Source organism: Callithrix jacchus, chromosome 1 (assembly GCF_049354715.1).
Source record: "Callithrix jacchus isolate 240 chromosome 1, calJac240_pri, whole genome shotgun sequence".
In the NCBI taxonomy this organism is placed as follows: Eukaryota; Metazoa; Chordata; class Mammalia; order Primates; family Cebidae; genus Callithrix; species Callithrix jacchus.
Window position 1 is genome coordinate 89,754,779 of NC_133502.1, and position 26,317 is coordinate 89,781,095.

Genomic DNA, 26,317 nt, shown 5'->3' on the forward strand with positions numbered 1-26,317 from the left:
ACAAATGAGCAAAAGCAATAAAATTTATCTAGTTTATTATTCAGGTACTTCTTCATAACCCGCCAGTCCTCTATCTCTGGAGAAAGGTGTGCAGCTTTTTGTTTCTTCTTTTTTTGTAGGGTGCTGCTCACAGGAGATGCCCTGAAACCACCTCTTGAGTCCCTCACATGACTCTGCTTTTCGGCCATCAAAGAAGTAATATTAACTCTTCTAATAAATAAGATCAATAATCATGAAGCCCCGGAAGCAGCACAGCTTTTCAGGCCACAACAGGTGGATCAAAGGCTTCACAGCAGTCAACTCCAAGTGACTTTCTTATACCATGACCCCTGTGATCTTTAGGTTTGTCAGAATGACTAAAGACTAATTCTACAATGAACCACAAAACTTTCTGACTTAATATAAACTGCCAAATTTTCTAAGGTTAATGATTCTATTTATTCTGAAGGTTGTTCATTATGATGTAGCAATAATGACACTATCACTTCTGTTACACAGCACATTGCAGAGTAGAATACACTCTACAAAAGACTTGTAAATCAGGTATCATCTCATTTACCTTTGAGCAAAAAGAGAAGTTAAGAAATGACTCACTTCACAAAGGCATCACAGGTAATGAAATGAATGATAAACTCAAAACTCCAGTCAGTGGAGGGCCACCAAACCCACTACATCTAAGCCATGTCAAGAAACTCAGTAGCACCACATGAGAACACTTTTCAGGCCCCTAACATTTGTTGTAATGAGGAAGAACTGCCCACTGTCAAACGTTTACAAACCTCCTCCCTGCCTTCCCTTGCATTCTTTCCCAACGTCGATACCTCTGACTCCTTGCCACTGTCTGCCCATGGGGAGTTCTGTACACATCTAACTTAAGCGCCTGGTTAAAGGACTGAGGAGGTCGACCTTCCTTCATGGAGGTGCTGCTCTATCTTTCCCCTGCAAATGATATGCTAAGCACAGATATCCCCAATCCCACACGCGAGATCTTACAATGATGCCGACTGGGGATGTCTGGTCAAGATTGCAAGGAGTTAGTCTCTTTTCCATTATGGCAAAAAATATTGACACCAGAATCAAAAACAGCCTGTATATTATCTTCAAGGAGTGTTTCCTGACCACTTTCACCTCTATGCCATTTTTGGATAGGAGCTCTCTGTGTACTTATTTCTACCAGATAACTTATCAGGTAGAATACTAAGCAATGGCTTAATTTCATATGTTCTTGACTAACTCCTTGAAGTGTTCACTTTTTTTTTTTTAAGATGGAGTCTCGCTCTATTGCCCAGGCCGGGGTGCAGTGGTGCAATCTCCGCTCACTGCAATCTCCGCCTCCCGGGTTCAAGTGATTCTCCTGCCTCAGCCTCCCAAGTAGCTGGGACTATAGGCACGTGCTACCATACCCAGCTAATTTTTTGTATTTTTAGTACAGACTGGGTTTCACCATCTTAGCCAGGCTGGCCTCGATCTCCTGACCTTGTGATCTGCCTACCTCAGCCCCCAAAGTGCTAGAAGTGCAGGTGTGAGCCACCGCGCCCAGCATTAAGGGTTCATTTTTATGAAACACCACACTTGAGACAATTACATGTAGAAATCACAAGATACTTATGTATTCATTCAACAAATGCATATGTTAAAGACATAATAATATATTAGTTTGACAAAGCCAATCTAAACCAAGTAATTGGTTTATTTTACCCTGAGACAAACTGTCAACATTATCAGGAAAGGCATAGGCAAATGCTTTCTCCTCTTATGCTCTCATCTCTTGGTAAAGAAATGTTTTAGGAAACAGAAAAATACTTGAGCATCTGAGTGTGCTTCAAATTGTGCAGTCCCACCTGTGGCCTGATCAAAGGTGTACATGAGGCAGATGTCTTCATCATGCAATTCGTGGCCTTCCACAACAACGGTCCCTATGGAGAAGCAGATACACTGTTAATCAGCTTCCCTTCTTCAAGCTGCGCCACTACCCGTGTATTATGCCCCTTCTTCATGAAAATATCACAATACCAAAGCCACAGAGGTTTCAAGAGAACATTTCCCTCTGACTCATGTCATGGTTGTAGCTAAGATATGACAAACTTTCTTTGGACTACACTACGCTACCTTGAAGACAGTTAAATCATCACCAACATCTAGTTTTATTTAAACTCTCAGGTCCACAGACATGACAAGGCTAAGGGAAGGCACCTAGAGGCAACAAATGCTCACCATAAACACAGAGCAGCAGGATGTAATGAAGAAAACACAGTCTTTAGAGAGAAAGTGAACTTAGGTCCACTATTAGCCGGTTGCATAACATGCTGAACAAGGTGTGGTGAGGCTAAAACGAGACAGGCAGTGTGTGGTACTGAGCATCATGCCTGCTCAGAGGAGACAGAAATGTGCACAGCTGCTGACGACAACAACCCTGGTGACAGAGGCCCACTGTTGTCATTGATAATGACTCTTTTGGGCTCTGAGCACTAGGGTGTTATGTTTATGTTTACTTCGTCACTGTGTTCCAAAAAACGATTTTGTTTTCATCAGTGCAGAACAGTTTACTCAGAAACTAAAATTTAGAAACTAGGCTTTCAATTTCAAATAAGGTTGATTTCAGGAATTTTTGATGCTATGGCTATCTGGTGAAACAATTTAGATTTCTGACTACAAGGTTTGTAAGTTTTCTATTTTAATATTTTGAGTTGATTAGTCATTAGAAATAACTTGAGTTCTAGCTGCTAATGTCTTATGTTTTTATCATATCTAAATATTTGGAGAATCATAGGAACTTTTTCCCCGATTTCCTTGAACACTCATCTGATTTGTGAATCCTTAAATCTCTCTTCTCATGATATCTCCCAGCTTATGCTTTTCAACTTCAGAGGAAGTCCTAATAATAAACAGCTTGTGCCCCAGACAGCCACAGAATGTGAGACAGTCACACTCAAACCACGTATGATTCTAATCATAGCTGCAAATTTTTGGGCACCCTGAAATGCTCTGTAGAGGGGTGGTGAGACGGGGCTAATTTCACTTTCCTAATCCCATCACTTGGTTAGGTACCTCGATGCATGTTTTTATACTACCCTATATTTTCCCTTTATAGCATTTATCAAAACCATAATTATTTTCCCAAATCTTTAATATCAGTGAGCACCATGAGAATAAGGACAAAAATTATCCTAGGCTGCAGGGATCCTCCCACCTCAGCCTCTCAGAGTAACTAGGATAGCAAGTGCATATCACCACACCCTGTCGTAATATGCACCCGTAGTGATCTCAAGTGATCTGCCCACCTGGGCCTCCCAAAGTGCTGGGATTACAGGTGTGAGCCACTGTACCCGGCTATTTTCTTTCTAAATTGTAAAAATTATTTATGGCCAGGTGTACTGGCTCACACCTGTAATCCCAGCACTTTGCAAGGCTTAGGCAGGCAGATCATAAGATCAGGAGTTCAAGACGAGTCTGGCCAACATAGTGAAACCCTGTCTCTACTAAAAAAAAATACAAAAAAAAAAAAAATAGCTGGGCAAGATGGCAGGTGCCTATAATTCCAGCTATTTGGGAGGCTGAGGCAAGGAGAAACACTTGAACCTCGGAGGTAGAGGTTGCAGTAAGCAGAGATCATACCACCGTCACACCCAGCAACAGTGTGAGACTCCATTTCAAGGAAAAAATACAAATAAAAAAATGATTAATAATAAATCTTTTTATGAACAGGAAAAAGTTTTATTTAAGAAAAGGATGGCCCGGTGCGGTGGTTCACAGCTGTAATCCCAGCACTTTGGGAGGCTGAGGCAGACGGATCACCTAAGATCAGGAGTTCGAGACCAGCCTGGTCAACATGGCAAAATCCCATACTAAAAATACAAAAATTAGCTAGGTGTGGTGGCACATGCCTCTAATTCCAGCTACTCGGAAGGCTGAGACAGGAAAATCGCTTGAACCTGGGAGGCAGAGGTTGCAGTGAGCTAAGACTGTGCCACTGTACTCCAGGCTGGGTGACAGAGTGAGATTCCGTCTCAAAAAAAAAAGCAAAGGGTGTAATTTTAAGTCAAACAATAACGTAAATACAAAATATCCCTCAGCCTGAGGACATGAACGGTGCGCCCTTGTCTGTGTAGACACCTACCAGTCTTTTGGAACTGCTCCAGCTCCTCACTGCTCAGCTGCTTGATGGTTGTCATTGCTGCCTTAAAGACTCCCTTCAGACACTTCCCCAGGACCATGTGATCTGGTTCTGCCCTTTGCCGAATGCCGTACTTGTTTTTATCTGTAACTTTTTGGACATTCAATTCCTATAGTTAGTGCACAAGAGGAAACAAAAATGAGAAATGAAAACATATGGTCACAAAAACGTATGTCCACAGCAACATTACTCCCATCAGCCAGAAAGTAAGAACAGTTCAAGTGTCCATCAACCATGAATGGATAAAATAATACTAAAGACACATGCAATGAAATATTTAGCAATATGAAGGACTGAAGCACTCATACATCCTACAACATAAATTAATGTAAAACATTATGCTAGCTGAAATATGCCAGACATAAAAATTACAAATTTTACAATTCCACTAATATGAAATGTCCAGAGAATGTAAACCCAGAGACAGCAAATAGGTTCGTGGATACTGAGAAGTGGTCAGGTATCGAGGGGAAAAATGGTGTGTGAATGCTCATGAATACTGGGTTTCTTTCTGGGATGATGAAAATGTTCTAAAACTGTGGTGATGGTTGTACAATTCTATAAATATGCTTAAAAACCAGTGACTCGTATGGTAAGAAAAAAAATGTTTCTTATTAAGATCTACCAAGAGCATAACAGAAAAGAACTCCAGAACCAGAAATATAAACTTCATCCCTCAGAGGTAACCTTTGTGCAAGCAATTTCAGAGTACCACGAGGTTAATTATCAACTAAGCAGATGGATCAGTAAAACAGAACACTTCATCCTTCAGTCATGCTACTGAGGATTACTGATGCAGCAGGAATGGTGATGGCACAGTAGATAGGAAAATGAGATCTCATGAGAACAATAGTTTGAAGCAAATACTATGGAATGTTTAGTTTTGCCATTATATTTAGCTATATTAATCTCATTTTAAGTGACTGAAGTAATTTATTTAAAATGTTTTCAGTGGTGCACACCTGTAATCCCAGCACTTCAGGAGGCCAGGGTGGGAGGACTGCTTGAGCTCAGGAGTTAGAGACTGCCCCGGGTAACATGGTAAACCTCCATCTGTACAAAAGCCTGTACTACTATGCCTAATCTCAGCTATTTGGGAGACTGAAGTGGGAGGTGTGCCCGAGCCCAGGAGATGTAGGTTGTAGTGAGCTAAGATCACACCACTGCACTCCAGCCTGGGTGACAGAATGAGACCCTGTCTCAAAAAAAAAAAAAAAAAAATCCTATTTTACGCATAACCACAGGCACTAATTTCAGAATTTACAATCTAACTTTTAGTTTCTAATATTTCTCTGGAATTCCCAAGCAACTGAAAACCAAATATAGAAATTAGTATTTTCTACAATAATTTTAAATATTACCTGTGAAAAGAATAAACAATGAAATTAAAAAAATATTTGTTTTCTATCATCATAAAGAAGATGAGGTAAAATGTTATTCATTTTTTAAAAATAATGGAATAAAGATGTTTAGGAAGACAACTGACACCATAATTCAAACTTTGACCCCAAAACTCCACTTCTGGTATCTACCCAATATCCATACAGTGATAGATGCATATATGTACATACATAGCTTTCGTTTGTAATCAGAAACCTAAATTTCAAACAACAAGAGAGTAATTATATAAATCATGAAGCAGTCAGGAAGTGAGACCCCAGGAGAGATGGAGTGGAAAGAGGCTCACTAATGCTAGTGCCTTGACTATTTATAAACAATGAGAGGGTCCTCATCACTTGTATAATTTGGAGGAAGAAAAGTTTCTTTGGTAGTTATCAAAAAGTACTTCAGAAGGCCAGACGAAGTGGGGCTCATGTCTGTAATCCCAGCACTTTGGGAGGCAAAGGTGGGCAGATCACTTGAGGTCAGGTGTTTAAGACCAGCCTGGCCAACATGGTGAAACCCCACCTCTACTAAAAATACAAAAGTTAACTGGGTGTGGTGGCAGTGCCTGCAGTCCCAGATACTCAGGAGGCTGAGGCAGGAGAATAGCTTGAACCTAGGAGGTGGGGGTTGTGATAATGCACCACTGCACTCCAGCCTGGTTGACAGAGTGAGAGACTCTGCCTCAAAAAAGAAAAGAAAAGTACTTCAGGGAAAAGATGTGAATGAAGATGATAGGTGATAGATAAAAAAATTCATTGATCCTGAATCATTTTTAAAAGAATTACATCAAATTTATGTTGATTCCAAGAACAGTGTAAAATATCAATAAATTTGTTATGAATATACTAATAAACATAAATTATACAGTCAATGTGTACTTTATTGAAGATTATTCACCAAAATAATGTTCTCAAGGGAAGTCTATTTGTACCCAAAACAGACAAGTCATCCACTTTACCTCAATGACATATTTCTCCAAAGACTTGATATCTTTAAGAGCTTCTGGATCTTGATGGATAACCACAATGTCTTTCGAAGGATACTAGGAAGAAAAGAGAGGGGGGAAAGGTCACTCAGCAGCCAGTCCTCTAAACTGCAGAAAAATGAATATTAAATGTTTATTTGAACCTCAAGCTCTAGACTAGTCAGGCTGGACTAGTACTAAAAGTCATTCACACCCTCACTGCAGAAAAGGAAAAAGGCCATTGCTGGAAGCTCTCTATATTAGGAAAACACCCCAAAGACTTAAATATTTGGGTCAGTGCCATGTAAAATAGAAGTAAAATTTCAAACCTTTATGGGAATAGTTTTGCAGTCTCTGATCACTCTTTCAAGTTCAATCACAGACTGCATCCGAGATACTGCACTCTGTTTTCTTATCAATCAATTCTTCTCTGAATGGTAGAGGTAGGAATATGAAAGAGATTAGATTCAAAAGGAAAATTCAAGACATTAGGCATGCTTAACGTGACGAAGAGGGTCAGGCTACAGAATTGTGGCCAGGCCCTCCTGATGAGGCACCAGGGGAAGGGCAGCACAATGCCCGCCTGGGGGACAGAGGAGGAGGCAGCAGCCTGAGCCTGCCTCAGCACCTGGCACCTCCCCAGGGGCCTCCCATGGGGCATGCCCACACCCCACATACTGCAGCTCTACAACAGCGTTCCATACCAAGCATCCCTGCTACCATGTACCAATGTGGGCCCCATCATGCAGCCTGAGGAGGGGTTCATGTCTGCTGGGAGCTAGGGTGGGAGGCAGGGCACAGAGGGAGCTGGAACAGGGAAATGCCTCCTCTCCCCTACATGCTTGAGCAACCTCCCTCCTTGGCACAGGTGAGACTTATTTCTATTTGATTCCTACCGAACACAGGGCAGCATGAGGTAGTGGATGCTGAGTGTGTCCTTGTCTTGAACAGAAACAGGGTCAATCAGCACCTTTAGATTCTGGTACATCAATTCAGTGAGAAAAGGCGTGTAGGGAGCCTGTATGAAGACACAGGACATGTCAGTCACATGCAGTCATCAACAACTGACCTTATTTATACTGACAAACAACTAAACATGTTAGCGACACAGTAATATGCACTGAAATGGGCATGAGGTTACAAAACACCCCCCATGAATGAGAATGGCCTCACAGCCCTGAAGCATAGCTGTAGGACTATAGCCAGAATAACCCAAAGCATCTCTAGAATTCTGAAGAATGTCTAAAATAGAAACAGGCGCACCTAATGATATATCAGCCAAGTCAATATGCACAGAGGACTGGCCGTCCCAAACCTCAGAAACCTCATCTGTAAACTAGGGAAAACACCCCCTGCTTCACAGGATGAAGGAGATGAGATCAGGTATGGAGAGGATCAGGCACAGAATCTTGTACAAAGCAGATTTTCCTTCAGTTAAGGAATAAATAGGAGCCTTACAACATATAGAGTAGCAGAAACAGGATAAAAAGAAGTTGAAGGCTTTCCACTTTTATATTATTTAACTAATATTTGAACTGATAGGAGCATATATCAATTACTTGCATGTTTTCCTCTCAACGCTAAGTCTAAGTATTTTTTATGAAATATTTCCTATGACAGGTATTAGCTAAAGAACTTCCCCATTATTCGCAATTATGCCAAACCACATTAAGATGAGGTATGTCTTACTTTGCACTGTAGATCCTCCTTCTCCAGCCAAGGGCCCTGGCATACACTATACTACCAGAGGTTGGAAGAAAAAAAATCCAGTATTTCTTAGTCCTTACTTAACATGTATAAGCTAATAAGATTTCTGCAAAGAAACTACAGCTATAAGCTGTTATAAATTAACATCTATTTCTGTTTTTGGTGGAATAATAGAGAATAGATATAAAAGGAGGACGCTGCAGCAAGTGGGTACCGAAGGCAGCACACAGGCCAAAGGGTACTAGAAAGAAGCCAACCATCTTACCATTTAAGTCTGTAAAGAGAAAGCAGAACACTAAACAAGGTTTCTAGGGCCATGACACAATCTTCCATCCCATTTTCACCCTAATGAATAAAAAGAAAACATAAACTTTAAACTGCTAAAATAAGTGTTTATCATTTAAAAAAAAACTTTATTAAGAAGAGGCAACCCTCAAAGAGCATGCAGTATGCAGACAGGACACGACGCAGAGTAGGAAAAAGGGCCACGACCACAGGCTGACTAGGGTGGCCCTGCAAGGCAGTGCAGGAAGCCTGGCCAGGATGTGCAGCTGCTGTCTCTCTATCCCCACCTGAGGCGAGCTGATAGGAAAGTAAAGCCTAACTGTAGGACCAAAAGGCTGAGGACAGAATGGATCTACCCACAACAGACAGAAACAGCTGCTAACTGAAAACTTTAAGTGCCTTTAAATAAGATATTTTATGTTAGAAAAGTATATACTGTGTATTAAAAAAAACTTATTCATTGTAGGAAAAACGAAGATAATGAAAAAATTTCAACCATGAATAACTTATCCAGAGATAACCTACTGTACACATCTTAGCATATGTCCTGGATATGTGTGTGAGAGATACACCTGCACAAAAACGAAATTATAGTTGTGTTGCAGGGTTTTATTATTAATACATTTTAAGCCATGACTGGCTGCATGTGGCGGCTCATGCCTGTAATACCAGTGCTTTGAGAGGCTGAGGTAGGTGGATCACATAAAGTCAGGAGTTAAAGGCCAGCCTAGCCAACATGGTGAAACCTGTCTCTACTAAAAATACAAAAATTAGCTGGGCGTGGTAGCACACACTTGTAATCTCAGCTACTCAGGGGACTGAGGCAGGAGAATCACCTGAACCCAGGAGGTAGAGGTTGCAGTGAGTCAAGATCCTACCATTGCACTCCAGCCTGGGTGACAAGAGTGAAACTCTTGACTCAAAAAAAAAAAAAAAAAAAAAAAACAAAGACATGACTAATGGGTGGTGGGAGCCTTCACTCTCCCTGTTGTACATCACTGTTATTTATGTACCTTGCTTAAGTCCTGTGACCAGGACCTATGATCTGTTCATCCTAAACCCCCAACAGCTACACAGTTCTGTCCACAGCCAAATAACCAACTCCCTTGTGGTAAAAGGAAGGAGGTATATCCCTCTCAATATTAAAGCCATACCTGCCAATATTTTTATAAAATATTTGCATGACTTTATTTCGAATGTTAACAGGTCTGCTCAGTTTAGTCCTGTTCATGCCCTGACATTCTCCCTCCAATATATGTATGTAATTGTGTTGTGAAAAAAAAAATGCAAAATGACTTTTAGAACTTATAGATCCCTATGCCTCAAATGACAAATACAGTTAAAATGCAATGTAAAAGGAGAAGAAAAACATAGCTTCAAAAACTGAGAGCATCTGAAAATGTTCCTTTCCCTTTGGGCTATGCTCCTATTTCTTCTACTCTCAAACTTCATGTGCTTTTTGCTTTTCTCAACTGCAGTCTGCACTTACCTTTAATCTTCTGCGGTTCATTCTAACATACCAATTGGTGAGAATATCTACAAATTTGACAAGGCCAGGCACCACAGTGTAAAGCCTATAAGCTAAAAGTAAGACAAGTCAATCAGGCAGCAAGTGAGTACCAGGCACCTGGGGTGGGGAGAGGGCTGGATACAACAAAGAATGGGCCGCCTCTTCTATCCAAGGGCCTCCACTTACTAAGAACCAAAATGAAGCAATCATGTAACGACCATTTGTTGAGGATGTGCTACATGACAGTCAAGGTATTCCGAGATGCACACAAAAGACCATCTTATGAGCCACATGAGAATTCCCACTGGTCAGTAAAAAAAGCCAAAAACTCCAATATGTGTGGATCAAAGTCCAAGGCTGCCCACCAGAGTGTAGGAAATACCATTTACAGGGAGTTGTACAATTTGACAGCATAAACAATGCCCAACTCCTTTCTATTGTAGTACTTTGTACTGCAACTAAAAGACATACAAAAAGCTCAAATCAGATGCTAAAAGGCACAGCATAGGCCAGTGTTTCCCAAACAAAAGGAATTTTGCCCTGGGAGGAACATGTCTCAATGTTTTAAGAAACACTTTGCTTGCCACAACTCAACTTGGCGGGTAGCATGGTGCTACTGGAATCTAATGGGTAGACCCCGGAGACGGTGTTCAACATCTTATAATGCACAGCACAGCCCCACCACAGAGGATGATCTGGCCCAAACTGTCCATAGTGCTGCTGTTGAGAAACTGGCATAGGATATGAATAAACTATAACTTGCTTTCTAAGTATTAAAACAGTCAAGTAAAAACAGCAAAAGAGGTGGTGAAACTCTCGAGGAATCAGGAGGATTTGAAGGGTTCCCTGAAAAACTCAGAGGTCAGGCAGGAAAGAAACGGTGTTTAGCCAGTCATGTCTGAGGCAAGGCTTATTTTAAGGATTCTCACTCACCTCCCCTTTAAATTAATACCCTGTTATAATGTTATAATGGTGGCACGTGCCACCATGCCCAGCTAATTTTTTGTATTTTTAGTAGAGACGGGGTTTCACCATGTTGACCAGGATGGTCTCAATCTCTTGACCTCGTGATCCACCCGCCTCGGCCTCCCAAAGTGCTGGGATCACAGGCTTGAGCCACCGCGCCTGTCTAGATCTGACTTTTAAAAATGTAATTTTTTTTTTTTTTTTGAGATTGAGTCTCGCTCTGTCACCCAGGCTGCAGTGCCATGGCACCATCTTGGTTCATGCAGCCTCCGCCTCCCAGATTCAAGTGACTCTCATGCGGAATAGCTGGGATTACAGTGTGTGCCACCTTGCCCACCTAATTTTTGCATTTTTAGTAGAGACGGTGTTTCACCACATTGTCCAGGCTGGTCTTGAACTCCAGACCTCACAATCCACCTGCCTCAGTCTTCCAAAGTGCTGGGATACATATATGAGCCACCACACCCAGCGTGAAAATGTAATTTTTTAGGCTGGGCAACAAGGCAATATCCTGTCTCTAACAAAAATACAAAAATTAACTGGGCCTGATGCCTATAATCCCAAGATGTTGGGAAGCCCAGGTGAAAGGATTGCTTGAGGTCAGGAGTTCAAGATCATCCTGGAAAACACTGTGAGACCTCATCTCTACAGAAAATTCAGAAGTTTTAAAAGGAAAATGTAACTGTTTTGACACGAACAAAATTACAAATGTGTTTACTTTCACCCAATAATATACCTTAAAGCTTTATCTTCATAAATACAATATACCCACAAGGTTATGCATTGCCGCAATATTTATAACAGCCGAGAGAACATAAACAACCCAAGTGTTCATCATTAGGCGATGAGCTGCAAGCACAAAATACACAGCTTCTATGAAGCGATGTCCAGAATATATGAAGCAAAAGGAAGCAGAGCAGTGTGCATGGAATGCTGCCTATTAAGAAAGGGAAATAAAAATATACAGATGTACTTACATTTGCAAAAATGAAATATCAAAAGAATAAAGGAGAAACAATTATCTGGGAAGGAGAGAAATTTGTGGTGAGACAGAATGAAAGCGAGGCTGTGGGCCAAGTGAGGTGGCTCACGCCTGTAATCCCAGCACTTTGGGAGGCCAAGGCGGGTGGATCACGAGGTCAAGAGATCGAGACCACCCTGGTCAATATGGTGAAACCCCATCTCTACTAAAAATACAAAAAATTAGCTGGGCACGGCGACGCATACCTGCAATCCCAGCTACTCAGGAGGCTGAGGCAGGAGAATTGCCTGAACCCAAGCGGAGGTTGCAGGGAGCCGAGATCGCGCCATTGCACTCCAGCCTGGGTAACAAGAGCGAAACTCCGTCTCAAAAAATTAATTAATTAAAAAAAAAAAATCCACATCTGTACGTTTCCCATGGCTGTCCAACAAAAGCATGGGCATCCAAACAGTAAGAACATGTAACACTCAGATTTTAGTATCTAAACTCTGTTCAATAAAACAAGCTGAAAGAAATGACTGAAAGGTATTTGGCAGGAAAAGCACAAAGTGAACCTCAGACACCTTGTGTCAGAAAGCAAGAAAAGCTTCAGAGAGTATGTGTCACATCAAAGGAAAGAGAACTAGCTTGAAAAGACCTCAACATGTCCACATTATGACAAGTCAAGGAAAAACTGAGTATTTCATTAAAACACACTGGATAAAGTCAGGCATGGTGGCTCATGCCTGTAATCCCAGCACTTTGGGAGGTGGGTGGGTCACTTGAGGTCAGGAGTTTGAGACCAGCCAGACCAACAAGGAGAAACCCCGTCTCTACTAAAAATACAAATAATTAGCCAGTCGTAGTGGCACACTCCTGTAATCCCAGCTACTTGGGAGGCTGAGGCAGGAGAATCGCTTGAACACGGGAGGCGGAGGTTGCAGTAAGCCAAGATCACAGCACTGCACTCCAGCCAGGGTGACAGAGCGAGAGCGAGAGCGAGAGCGAGAGCGAGAGAGAGAGAAAGAAAGAGAGAGAGAGAGAGAAAGAAAAAGAAAGAAAGAAAGAAAGAAAGAAAGAAAGAAAGAAAGAAAGAAAGAGAGAAAGAAAGAGAGAAAGAAAGAGAGAAAGAAAGACAGAGAAAGAAAGAGACAGAGGGAGGGAGGGAAGGAAGGAAGACCAGGCGCAGCCTGGGTGACAGAGTGAGACTGTCTCAAAAAAAATACACATTAGATGCATAAAAATCTATGGATCTACAATTATGCTCGAGAGAAAGCAAAAAGATAGTAATTCAAACTCCTCCCTCCAAAAAAAAAAAAAATCTGGCCAAGCGCGGTGGGAGGCCGAGTCATACAGTCAAGAGATGAAGACCATCCTGGCCAACCATGGTGAAACTCCGTCTCTGCTAAAAAATACAAAAATGAGCTAGGTGTGGTAGCACACACCTGTAGTCCCAGTTACTTGGGAAGCTGAGGCAGGAGAATCCCTGGAACCCAGGAGGCAGAGGCTGCAGTGAGCTGAGATCACGCCACCGCACTCCAGCCTGGTGACAGAGCGAGACTCCATCTGGTGGGTGGGGGAGGCTGGGCAGAGTGGTTCAAGCCTGTAATCCCAGTACTTTGGGAGGCCGAGGTAAGCAGATCACAAGGTCAGGACTTTGAGACCAGCCTGGTCAACATAGTGAAACCCTGTCTCTACTAAAAAAAATACAAAGAATTAGACGGGAGTGGTGGTGTGCTCCTGTAATCCCAGCTACTTAGGAGCCTGAGGCAGGAGAATCGCGTGAACCCAGGAGGTGGAGGTTGCAGCGAGCGACGAGCAATATCATACCACTGCACTCCAGCCCAGGCAACAGTGGGAGACTCCATCAAAAAAAAAAGAAAAGAAAGAAAAAACCAGACCCAAAAGCAGGAAAAAGCACATTCTTTTCTCACCTTATTGCCTATGTCAAGTAACAGTAATTCAAATATCCAGATGGGCCCAAACATAAACCACTACAAATATAATCTAGTTTTTTTTTTAATCTGCCTATTTTGTTAAGATGCTACTGTAACATCTCAAATAGTACAAAAATGCCTTACTAGTCTCTTCATCTATTCTCTCAACGTTTGGATAAATAATATTCACGTTAAATAAATCCTTTCTGGCCGGGCGCGGTGGCTCAAGCCTGTAATCCCAGCACTTTGGGAGGCCGAGGCGGGTGGATCACGAGGTCAAGAGATCGAGACCATCCTGGTCAACATGGTGAAACCCCGTCTCTACTAAAAATTACAAAAAATTAGCTGGGCATGGTGGCGCGTGCCTGTAATCCCAGCTACTCAGGAGGCTGAGGCAGGAGAATTGCCTGAACCCAGGGGGCGGAGGTTGCGGTGAGCCGAGATTGCGCCATTGCACTCCAGCCTGGGTAACAAGAGCGAAACTCCGTCTCAAAAAAATAAATAAATAAATAAATAAAAATAAATAAATCCTTTCTCCCTTCTCCTTTCAGGGTAAAAAAAAAAAGCACATTTAACATAACATTAAACATTTTGACTTCAGACCAATACTCCATGCCTCAAATGGCTTCAACAGCATCTAACAGGCTAGACTCTAGCGATTAAAGTTCCTACATAAGCAGATTCCTTCAACCCCCTCCAACAGTATTAAAATACTGTTCTAAAACACAGGTCCAATCCTGTCCCTACCTTTCAATGGCTTCCCCTTACCTACAAATTAAACACCAACCACCTTAATGTTATATGTAGAACTTAAAATGTGGCCTCCAAATTCATCCCTAGACAGACCAGCCACTGGAAACTACAGGTGGTGTTGGCAGTGGTGACATCATCATCAATATCAACTGGTCATTTACTGTATACCAGGAGCCTATGAATCATTTCACTTCATTTAAGCTCACCCCCGATGAGGCAGGTGTTTTCATCCCACACTATACATAAACAAACCCACAAAGGAAGACAAAAGATGAAAAGAAAGAAAAGGAAGGAAAGGAAGGAAAAAGGGAAACCAGCAAGGGGCTAACTTTGGCTGAGACTGAAATCCCCCATTGTCTCTTTAACTCCTTTCATGCCTCTGCTCCTGCTTTCCCCTCCAGCCAGATGTCTTTCCTCTCCCATTCTGCTATTCTATAGAATCACCTTCTCTTCCCAGACACCCTTCAGTGCCGAATTCCCTCACTATATGTTTGTATCTCCTCTATCAAACCATAAAGTCTGTAAGGATACATCTCTGGGTTTTTTTTATTTTCTTCAGACAGAATTTCGCTCTTGTTGCCCAGGCTGGAGTGCAATGGCTTGATCTCGGCTCACTGCAACCTTCGCCTCCCGGGTTCAAGCATTTCTCCTGCTTCAGCCTCCCAAGTAGGTGGGATTACAGGCATGTACCACCATGTCCGGCTAATTTTGTATTTTTAGTAGAGATGGGGTTTCTCCATGTTGCTCAGGGTGGTCTCAAACTCCTGACCTCAGGTGACCCGCCCACCTCAGCCTCCCAAAGTGCTGGGGTTACAGACATGAGCCACTGTACCCGGCCTTCTGTTTATATATTTAGTCAAACACGACTTGTTCTATAAAGGGTTTATGGCAATTTTAAGGTCATGAAAAGGCTCCCATAAAGACCTAATCTGAAATTAAATTGGACTGAATACTGATGCACAACTAAGCCAACTGTTTACTGCAACATTAAAAAAATGCCAATAACTACGGCAAAGTTCAAAAATAGAAAAGGGAAGGAAATCTACTGGCATCGGTTGCTGTATTTCAGGAACTGTACTGAGAACTCTGTAAGTCCATTTCATGTAACTCTCAGAATAGCCTTATACAATAGATTTTATCCCAGTTTATCGAGAAGGAATTGAATGTTTTAAAAGGCTTTGGGGGTTGGCTCTTTCACCATTCTTTGCTGGAGTTTTGGGTTTTCAGCTCTTTCTGGGTCATAGATTTCTTTCCAGGCTACCTTGCAGCAATTTGAGAGCTGGAATCACTTTCCGCTGGGTTCAAAGATCCAGGAAGAACTTAGTGCTGTTGACTAGACCTCAGATGGACTCACCACAAAAGTTTAACCCAACCTTGACCTCAGAGTCTTCGTAACTGCTCACTGAAAAAAATTTCCAGGATGACTCAGGGGCCTCTCTTCTGGTCAGAGATGTCAATAAAGAACCTTAGTAACATGACTTTCAACCCTAGGACCAAATTCCCCCCTTCCCTTCTACCCGAAGATTCATTTCAACAACTGGATAGAAGAGAATCTTCCAGGACATCAGAGATGGCTTGCCTTAGGAGTAAGCGAAGTAAGAACACTGCTATCTATACAGAGAGAAAATAGGGTAAAATTGAGATACCTGTTACTCAGCAGATTTCCGTGGCTTGAAAAAGAACTAGTAGACACTGCCTAATGGGAGTTCAAAATGCATCAAGAAGAGAACCATTCCAATGTGGCTGCAGTTTCTGTGTGTATCGTAGCGTGAGAATGCTAAAACAGGGAATCATGACACAAAGCCAATTCAACCACTAACAATTATTCTTGTACATTTCTTGCTGGTAATTTTATGCACCAGGTTGAGAAAGCTACTCTATGCTAGGACAGCCTGTATACCAATAATTTTGATAAAGAGTTCTGTGATGTCTTTTTTTGTTATCTTTTCCTTTCTACCATGATACCAGTAATTTATAAGAGACCTACGTAGCTTGAATGTGTTTGAATAACTTCAACATACTCCTCTCTGACGTGACCCCAAGAGCCAGTAGGTCCTAAGATTTTCATGTGTGTTAGAAGGCTGAAATCAGTGAGATAAAGCACAACATCAAAAATCGAAGTAAACCAACTTGTGGGGCAAGAATGTAAAGAAAACACTGGGTAGTTTGACTACAGTATAATTAAATGTTCTTGTTTTCAAAAGTTTGAACTCCAATAAAAGGACTTTCAATGTGCTATTTTTGCAATTTTCAGTAACAAACGTGTGTATACAGAAACAATAAAACTGACATATTCAAGTAACATTAAAAAAAAATTTTTTTCTTAAAAAAAAAAAGACTGCATGATGAATCAGTTATATGGCTTTGGCCCAGTACAGAGTGGAGCTCAATTTCAACCCAGATGCTTCTGATTTGGAAGGCCATTCTTCCAAGCATCTTTTTACATTCTGACTCCAGGTCTAACTCCTGAGACTACACTGTTTTCACAATACCATGTCTTCTAAACTGAACAAAATACTTGCACAAAATAGTTGATTCTCTTCTTCCAATTTCTTTTCATTCAGGAAAAGGGAAAGAAAACACATTTAATTAAGCATCCGATAAATATAAACAAATACAGTATTAACATTTAAATGCTTTCTCAGCAATATTCTTCTAAATGATAAACCAAAAGAATGTATATCTGACACACTAGAAAAAAGATGCTAGCAATTAAGGAGTGCAGCCATTAAAGCTGTAACTACGCCCTGCAATCAGGTTAAGTCACTGGCAAGTGAAAACCACCTAAATTTCTTCCAGTTAATACCAAATTAATAACTCCCATCTTGTAAATATGATAGCCAAATGTGAGACACTACCCACAAAATGCAGAGGGGCACAGACAAGCCGCAGCAATATCATGACCCCTCAGTTCACAGGTAAGGAAGACATATCATTATCTGAGATATACTGTAAGGACACCAATGAGCAATATATGGCATTGCAATGGCTGTTCCAGGGAACATTCATTTACACTGTCTCCTGGATTTCAGGCATAAAAACATGACTGAAGACATATACTGGCCCTATTGCCTTGACAATTCATAACCATTTTAACAGGTGCCATTTTGCTACTCAGAAGATTATAAATTGTATTTTCATAAGACTCTACAACCTACTACCTATAACTCTGACATACACATCTTGTACAACCTTAATATAACTATCAAGTCTGATAACCAACGTTCTGTAAATTACCAGCTATTACTACAATATTTTGGTGTTTGCCTGTTAACCAAGCAAACAGGGGGGAGGGGGAGGTTGGAAGAAGCCTCATTTCACCTGCCCTTTCCAAAATTTCACTTCAGGAGTGTTCAAAAACTCAGTACATCCAGGTATAAATCTCCAAGTTTGCCTAATTTTCACTGCTTAACAAAAGCGATATAGAAGGCAATTACTGTACCCTCCCTCAATCTTTTCAGATTGCACAGAATTCCTTCCAGAAAAGTCCAATAGAAAAAAAGACAGGTATTCCCGTTTTAGTATGTACGTCGTCTTTCGCACAAGTCATTGCAGAATGAAAGAAAGCCTTTAAAACATTTAAATGTTCCTTGTACTGCTTTCTGACGAACGTGATAAAACAGACAAATGATCCATATTTACCAAGATTAAAAACACTTCTACCACGTACGGAAAATCTCTCCAAAAACACAAAATCCAATTCAAAAATTATAAATAAAAAGAAATGTAAAAACCATTGCATAAACAAACTTTGAAATGCGTATGGGTTGACATTACTGAAGCCATTACTCAAAAGAAACCTCTGTAAAATTGAGAACGCACAATCAATGCAATAAGATGCTGGAGAAAGCCAAACCGCAGGGGCTGCGCAGTCCCGCACTGCAAATTTCAACACATTCATTCCCAGACGAATACATCCAAGGTCACTCACTAAGGAGAAAAACGTGCGTGGCTCTCTCTAAAGCACGAAACAGTTTCGCGCATCAGGAAGGGGGCTGCGCCCGCGCGAGGACTGGCCGGTGGGCGTTCCGGCAACCAACAACTTGCAAGGACCACGGCCAACCCCCGGGCCTAGGAAGGGTGGCCCGAGGGCAGGCCCGCGATCCCGGAGTGACCCTACCCGCCCCGGGATTATGCAACGCTCCCACTCCCCGCCGGCATTCTGGCGCAGCGCCACCGTCCCGCCCGCGAGCCTCCCAGCTCTACTTCAAACAAAGCGCGCGCTAAGGGGCAGACAGCCGCAAGGGAAGTGGGGACAGGAGAGTGGCAACAATCTTGGCGTGAGGCAACAGATATAGAGTGACGGAGGAGTACGGGCCGGCGAACAAAGAGCGCGCGCGCGCCCGCCCCGAGGCCCAGGTCCGGCCCTCCCCGCCACGGCCCGGCCGGCAGCGGGCGCTGCCCCCTGGCCCGCCAGCAACCCGCACCCCCTCACGGGCCTGCACGACCCACGCTCGCCCCGCGCGGACCTTAACTTCTGGCTGCTGAGGCCGCCGTCCACAGGCCCACGGTTTCCGCCGTCGCTCGTTCGTGCTCCCGCCGGCCCCAGCCCGAGCCAGAAACCGCCACCCTGTCCCCGCTGCCTCGTCGCGGACTCCGCCGGCTGCCCAGCAGCCAAAGAATCACAACACTGCGCCCGACCAACTGCAACTGCCTCTCCAGCGAAGGGCGCCGACCCCCTAACTACGCAGGCGCGATGGAGCGGGGCGGAGCGATGGAGGAGGTGGCTAAGGCGGGGCCAGAGCTCCGGACTTCCTGGTGCGCGCCGGAAATGGGCTGTGGCAGGCGCCCGGAGCCTGAGGGGACGCAGCTTCTCCGGGAAGGCAGGCAGCCAGGGGAAGGCTTCGTTTTCGCGCAGTAGGACTTTCAAGGAAGGATCTGCCCCTCTTTGTCCTGGGACGTAAGCCTCAAGTCATCCTGAGTGGTGCACACCGCGAATACTGAGGAAGCTGGATCACAGGGCCGGGCTGCGATCCTTGTGATCCCTGAACCTCGGAGAACGCCGCAGTTCTCCAGCGCGCCGGTTCAGGGCCGCGGGACGCGAGCCCTTTAAAAGGATGGATTTGCTTTCTGTGACTCCCTGGAAAAAGACGTCTTCACCACCGCACTACCTAGAGGCCGGCGTCGTCGCCCGCTCACCCCGCTTGCTGCCTCCCCGCACAAAGCCCTGCCCAGGTTAGCTGGAGCTACCGAGCCTCACCTACGAACACCTGGCCTGGCCTAGGCTGTGTGGGGACGGGATGTGGCTCTGGAAGCCCGGACACCTGTTTTTTCCAGTCCCCCACCACAAATGGAACTCACCCAGCTCTACTCGCAAGGTTAAGAGTCAAAGATTCCCATGATCGCACGCGAATTCATTTGACTTCCCTGTTAGGTAAGATGCATTCTCAGCTTTTTGTTGCTTGTTTACAGAAGAAGGGAAAGAGCATGAAGAATGGTTTTTATTCCTGCAGAATCGAATGCGGGACTTGGAGACTGAGTCCAGCCGGCCTCTCTCCACTCCCCGCCAGCCCCGTGTCCTGGAGCAGGTCACTGACCCGGTTCCTCGAGTGCGACAGGGCAGCTACTCCCTAATAAACCACCTCCCAAAGCTCTGTCAGATCAAATTTCAGAACATGTTATTGGAAAGTACTTTGAGCCGGGCGCGGTGGCTCACGCCTGTAATCCCAGCAGTTTGGGAGGCCGAGGTGGGTGGATCGCGAGGTCAAGAGATCGAGACCATCCTGGTCAACAAGGTGAAACCCTGTCTCTACTAAAAATACAAAAAATTAGCTGGGCATCGTGGTGCGTGCCTGTAATCCCAGCTACTCAGGAGGCTGAGGCAGGAGAATTGCCTGAACCCAGGGGGCGGAGGTTGCGGTGAGCCGAGATCGCGCCATTGCACTCCAGCCTGGGTAACAAGAGCGAAACTCCGCCTCAAAAAAAAAAAAAAAAAAAGGAAAGCACTTTGAACACTCCAAACTGCAGTGCAGTTATCAGGTAGCAATACTCTTTGGGCTTTTACTGGCACCTTTTCTTCCAAATAAGATTGATAGGTGCCTGCTCAGTCAAATTGAAGTGCTCGTCTCAGATAACACACTTGGCAGGCATGGGACGTTCACAGGCCAAGTAGGGGACTAATTTCAATACCGGGATATAAAAGTGTATCGCTGTAGTTGCAAGTTGACAAGTCTTGAGAGATTATTCACTTTGATTTGCGTATTTAATGTGTGTGTGTGTGTGTGTGCGCGTGATGTGTGTGACAGAGTCTCACTGTGTTGCCCAGGCTGGAGTGCAGTGGGGAAATCTCGGCACACTGCAACCTTGCCTGACAGGATCAAGTAATTCTCAGTGCCTCAGCCTCCGGAGTAGGTGGGATGACAGGTGTGCACCACCACGTTCAGCTAATTTTTTTGTTTTTCAGACGGAGTTGCCCATGCTGGAGTGCAATGGTGCGATCTCGGCTCACCGCAACCTCCGCCTCCCAGGGTCAAGCCATTCTTCTGCGTCAGCCTCCCGAGTAGCTGGGATTACAGGCATGCGCCACTATGACCAGCTAATTTTGTGTTTTTCGCAGAGTCGGGGTTTCTCCATGTTGGTCAGGCTGGTCTCGAACTCCCGACCTCAGGTTATCCGCCTTCCTCTGCCTCCCAACGTGCTGGGATTACAGGCATGAGCCACCATGCCCAACTCAGCTAATATTTTTTTAAATATGTTTAATAGAGATGGGATTTTGCCATGTTGGCCAGGCTGGTCTCAAACTCCTGCCCTCAACAGTCCGTCGGCCTCAGCCTCCCAAAGTGCTAGGATGACAGGTGTGAGCCACTGTGTCCAGTCTGTTTAATGTCTTATAGTGGGGTAATCTCAGAAACAAGGAGGGATGGGAAGAAGGTAGGTGCCGAGAAGTCTGCTGGTTGGAACATTTCTTCTCACTGGTCAGAGCCCTGGGTTTCTCCACCTAATCATTGTTGACTTTTGGGATGGAATAATCCTTTTGTGTGGGGTCTGTTCCATGCTTTGTAGGATGTTTGACAGCATCCCTGGCCTCCACCCAGTAGATGCCAGTAGCATACCCACTCCTCCAAAATTTATAGAAAATCTCTTCAAAGTCAAATACGTTGCCCTACCTCCCTCTCCATCCCCAACCCCTGATTTGAATTTTGCCTCTAGTAATGGTCACACTGGGAGCTGTGGAGAATACACAGGACTGGAGCTCACACATGTAATCCCAACAGTTTGGGAGGCCAAGACAGGAGAATGGCTTGAGCCCAGGAGTTCCACAAGGGCAACATAGCAATACCCCAACTCTGAAATAAATAAATAACATTTTTTAAAATCTAAGGCTGAGCACAGTGGCCCACACGTGTAATCCCAGCACTTTGGTAGGCCGAGGTGAGTGGATCACGTGAGGTCAGGAGTTCGAGACCAACCTGGCCAACATGGTGAAACCCCATCTCTTCTAAAAATACAAAACTGAGCTGGGCGCGGTGGCACGTGCCTGTAGGCCCCACCTGCCTGCCTACCACCACCCAGGCCCCAGTGGCCAGCGGAGACCAAGGGCCACCTACCACCGCCCCGGCAGCCAGTGAAGACCAAGGGCCCTGAGGAGATCCCCTCTGAAGTGGTGCAGGAGTATGTGGACATCATGGAGTACCTGCTGGGGCCTCCCGCTGGGGCCACGGGAGAGCTCAAGGCACAATGGGAAGAGGGCGAAGTGGAGCAGGAAGGGGACGGGATGCTCCTAGACCAAGGCCTCATGAGCTACATTGACAATCTGTGTTCCCAGAAAGACTTCGTCACCAAGGTGGGCTGGCCTGAAGTGCTGGGGTCTGCAGAATTCCGATGGGGGGAAGGGGGTCACTCTCAGGTCCTTGGAATTAAGCTCTGCTGTGTGTTTGTGCCTGTGATTTTTTTACTGTGTGTTTTTGTGTGTCTGTGTGTGAGTGTGGAGTGTGTATGTTACTTGTGTCTGTGTCTTTTCCTGTGTCGTATGTGGGTCTTTTTGTGTGTCTATGTGTGGTTTGTGTGTCTCTGTCTGCCTGTGTGTATGCTGCCAGGTCTGTGGTCTGTGTATGGAGCTGGTCGTCGCCATGATATGAGACAGCTCCAGAAGGGTGGGTACAGGGCACTCACTGCTTTCTGCATCTCCTCCAGATGTCCTTGGCTCCAGGTTACTTCCTGCCCGGGAAGCTCACGCCCTCCTCTTTCTGTTTCCAGGTGGAGGCCGTCATTCATCCTGATCCCTGGAAGAATTGCTTTCCCCAGATTCACAGATGGATTTGTTAGCCCTAAGCCAGGAGCTGGAGCAGGAGGAAGGACTCACCCTTGCCCAGGTAGAGAAAGGAGGGAGGGGAACCCAGGTGCCCCAGGGGCAGGAGGGACCCGGCACACAAGTCCCACCTGACTGCCTACCCCACCCTGCGGGGGATTTTCAGCTTCTTGGGGAGCCACTCCGAGGTGCAGGTTCAGATGGAGCAGGATGGAGAGGAGCCAGGGAGGGGAGTCAGGATGCAAACTGCAGTGAGGCCCAGCGGGATGCCTGGCAGAGCCACACCCTCTGTCTTTGACAGGAAGCCAGCTGCCTCAGGCTTTCCTGCCTGTCCCCCAAGTGCCCTGGTCTCCACCACCCTGGGCCCTGCTCACACTTGGGGCAGCGCCAGTAACTGCCCCGTTTCCTCCCGCAGATAGCAGAGAAGCGCCTCCTATCCTTGAAGGAGGAACAGTGTGTGAGGGCAGCCCTTAGTCATGGCACCACCTGGTTGGACCCAAGTCCTTCTAAGTCTACAGTGGGCCAAGGAGCAGAGAGAGATGTTGTGGGGGTCCGGCACGTCTGCTGGGGGGCTTCCGACCAGCGGAGAGCCTCAGCCCCACTCAAATGTTCTCAACCTGGAAGAGGGAGTGCGCAGAAGAAAAGATAGATAGGCAGTGGGGTCTGGAGGACCGCCAGGCAATGCCAGAGCAGCAAGTGCCAAAACAGCAAGTTTATTTGTTCACACCACAGGTTATATACCTTTCAGTGTTTAAGGAGTGACGTAGATTCCATTGTATCTTGAAATAAAGTCAAAAACATAAATCACAAGAAAAGGGGTACAGAAAGTATGACTCTTAATCATAGGGTGTACAGCGAAGGGACAATAAAGTTTGCAAAAGGGGGTCATAAATCTAAACATACGTTTATCTAAAATCAGTCAAACAAGCAAGTAAGATCGTTAACAAGGTACAGATGGACCTTTCCAAATGTCATTCTAACGTTGCCTATTCATATAGGATTATATGCAAACAATATGATTAAGTTAGCAGAGGTAAACAAAGTCATAGAGTTATTGTGCAGAGAAGGAACTAGGAGGCACACAATGTCTAACCATACAATGTCTCATTATACCACAAGGCCTGAGCTCAGCCATTCTGTTGCAAATGTCAGAGGCAAAGATTTATGTTTATAAAATCAGTGCAACCAGATTTCCTCTTTTCCCTTAACTCAGCCTCCAGGAGAGGAGAAACGTGTATGGGCTCAAGCTCAAGATGGCAAGGGTCCTGTCAAGGGCCCTTTGCAGGAGTGATCCCCACAAGATGTCCCCCAGCAAGGGGTCAGCGTGGAATCCTGCCCACCCCAGAAGGCTGCCCTGGACCCTCAGGGACGAGACATAGCCTGCACTGGCATGAGTGGTCCAAAAGCCTTGTTGTGCTTCTGGAGAGTGCGAATTCCTGCAGACTGAGGGCTACCCGGCCATACTCTCCTCCCCAGGACCACAGACCCACCTGCCCTGGTCTGGGGACCCAGGACACCTTGGGTCTTCCTGGAGGGTGTCCTGTCAGGGAGTCACATGGGCTGGCTCAGGGGTCAAGTGAGGAGGAGGAGCTCCCCAGCCTGGCCTTCCTCTTGAGTTCCCAGCACAGGCTGCTGCCCTGGAGGCTGCCCCAGAGCCCTGTCCCTGCCTCAGGCCTTCTCAGCCCAGAAGGACGGGGTCCCCAGGGAGCTCCTCAGTCTCCCTCTGCTCAGAGAGGAGGCCACAGCCCAGCACTGGCTCCCACCACCAAGTCCAAGAAGCGAGCTCTCTTCAGAGGCCCACCCCCTGCTGAACAGATGCCCCACCTAGGGCCTGGGCTCAGAGTCTCTGGGGCGAAATCCCTGGCTTGGGAGATGGGTGGCCCCTCACGCCTCAAAAGAGAAAGGGTGACCCCTTGGTCTCCAGGAAGAAGAAGAAGCGGGCATGTAGCCAGTAGGGGGACAGGACAGGTTCTCTGGTGCCAATCCCTGAGGGTGGGGCTCTGACATCCAATGCCCCAAAGCAGACAAAAGCTTCTCCTCCAATGCTGATCTTGCTGGGCCTTAGCTTCATAGGGTTGGGGAGGGAGGGGAGGGAGATGGTGGCTGAACAGGAAGGAAGGGCCTGTGAGGAGGTAGGAGCAATGCCTTGGGGGTCTCGTATGTAAATATGAATAAATATAGTTGTGTTGGAAATGCCCTTGGGGCTGCTGCCTCTGTCCTCAGGGCTGTGCTGCTCAGTGGAGGGGGGTCTGTGAGGGAGAGCAGAGGGACCGGGAGATGCCAGGCACTGGGGACCCACAGGGGCCAGCCCTACTCTTTTCTCCAGGTGTAGGCTGCCCCTTCAGATGCTCCAGGGACTGACAGATGCTGAGGAAACCCTGATCCCTCCCACCACCCACTCACAAGGCCCCGCCTGCTTTAGTTATCAGCATCCCTGGAAAATCCTGGGATGTTGAGAGCTGTCTGGCTCTTGTTCTGCCCCGTGGGAGCTGAGGAGACGGCAGCTGCCTGCAACATGGACACGGGGAGAGTGGCCTCTCCTGCTTAACCCTCATCAGGAAAAGCATAGGCCCTGGGCTGAGGGGAGTTGTCGAGGCATCCATCCACAGGGGTGTGCTTGGGATATGATGGTGCGTGGAGAGCAGGGGAAGTCCTTCTTCCAGTTTCTGGGCAGGAAAGAGTCTTGTCCAACTGGTGGACGCAGATGCTCCTTGCTGTGGCCACAGGGACTGGCCTCAGGGGCCCTCAGAGTCCTGCATGGAGCACCCCTACAGCTATGATTCCCTTCCCATATAATGACTGAACTCTTGGGTGGAATTGATGCAGACACAAGCTTATATTGGTATCTGAAAGAGTTCCCTCCCAACCCACCATCACCAAAGGGCATAAGCATGGCCAGCCTGCCAGGCGCAGTGTGGGTGTGTCTGCTGGTCCCAGGGCCAGGGAGAGCTGGGACCCAGGCCGAGAGGGGCCGAGGGTCAGCTGCCCTTCTGCCAGGCACAGACCTTAAGGGCAGAGCAGGGGCTGCCTGAGATGTGGCACTGGCTGTCTGGGAAGTGCCCTGGAAGTCGGGGGCCAGGCGTTTGCTGAAGGGAAACTCCAGAGTCTAAGAGTGACATGAGGACTGCATCAGGAGAGGGACTGAGGCTGGGGAGGATGCTCTGCTCTTTCCCACACTGTCCTGTCCTCCCCCTCTCTGCTGAACTCCCCTCACCCCATGTGGCCGACCTCTACCCTCTTACCCCTAACCCACCTCTCAGAATCTCAGATCCCAGCATAGACAGGACCCGGCACCCGCCCCGGTTCCCTCCTGGCCAACACCTTCTTCACCGTCTGACTTCTGATTCCTCCCCAGGGTCCTTGTTGGCTGAGGACCACAGTGACTGCCAGAGCACTGGTCCCAGCACTGCCTGCATGCAGAGCTGT

The 26,317-nt window shown here is 45.7% G+C and overlaps 1 protein-coding gene and 2 pseudogenes across 3 annotated transcripts in view; 2 read left to right on the forward strand and 1 right to left on the reverse strand.

Annotated features, from left to right (window-relative positions):
• The window catches only part of LOC100895549 (isoleucine--tRNA ligase, cytoplasmic-like), a 60,049-nt pseudogene extending 40,719 nt beyond the window's left edge, over positions 1–19,330 (reverse strand). Inside the window, exons 1-7 of the transcript XR_013532842.1 lie at positions 19,113–19,330; positions 8,497–8,576; positions 7,421–7,542; positions 6,854–6,954; positions 6,519–6,602; positions 4,118–4,283; positions 1,842–1,916 (exon numbers count right to left, since the gene is read on the reverse strand). The product of XR_013532842.1 is annotated as an isoleucine--tRNA ligase, cytoplasmic-like (transcript). The remainder of the gene's footprint in view (positions 1–1,841; positions 1,917–4,117; positions 4,284–6,518; positions 6,603–6,853; positions 6,955–7,420; positions 7,543–8,496; positions 8,577–19,112) is intronic.
• LOC144578666 (uncharacterized) lies at positions 17,477–21,709 on the forward strand. The gene is made up of 4 exons (XM_078345617.1): positions 17,477–17,561; positions 18,608–18,753; positions 18,942–20,017; positions 21,047–21,709. The coding sequence occupies exons 1-3, from the start codon at positions 17,477–17,479 to the stop codon at positions 19,545–19,547; spliced, it is 837 nt and encodes a 278-aa protein (XP_078201743.1). The 3' UTR covers positions 19,548–20,017; positions 21,047–21,709.
• Positions 19,701–24,977, forward strand: LOC144578667 (NUT family member 2G-like; annotated as a pseudogene). Its single transcript, XR_013524922.1, has 6 exons — positions 19,701–19,818; positions 20,056–20,192; positions 22,127–22,426; positions 22,840–22,955; positions 23,307–23,435; positions 24,180–24,977. The product of XR_013524922.1 is annotated as an NUT family member 2G-like (transcript).
• The last annotated feature ends 1,340 nt before the right edge of the window (positions 24,978–26,317 follow it).

What these genes read in the sequence shown, in the direction of transcription:
- LOC144578666 (XM_078345617.1), top strand. Translation starts at nt 17,477, where the DNA reads ATGATAGCCAAATGTGAGACACTACCCACAAAATGCAGAGGGGCACAG. An exon ending in CATGACCCCTCAGTTCACAG is followed by an intron (nt 17,562 to 18,607) that starts GTAAGGAAGACA and finishes CTCTCTCTAAAG; the next exon opens with CACGAAACAGTTTCGCGCAT. An exon ending in GGCAGGCCCGCGATCCCGGA is followed by an intron (nt 18,754 to 18,941) that starts GTGACCCTACCC and finishes CAACAGATATAG; the next exon opens with AGTGACGGAGGAGTACGGGC.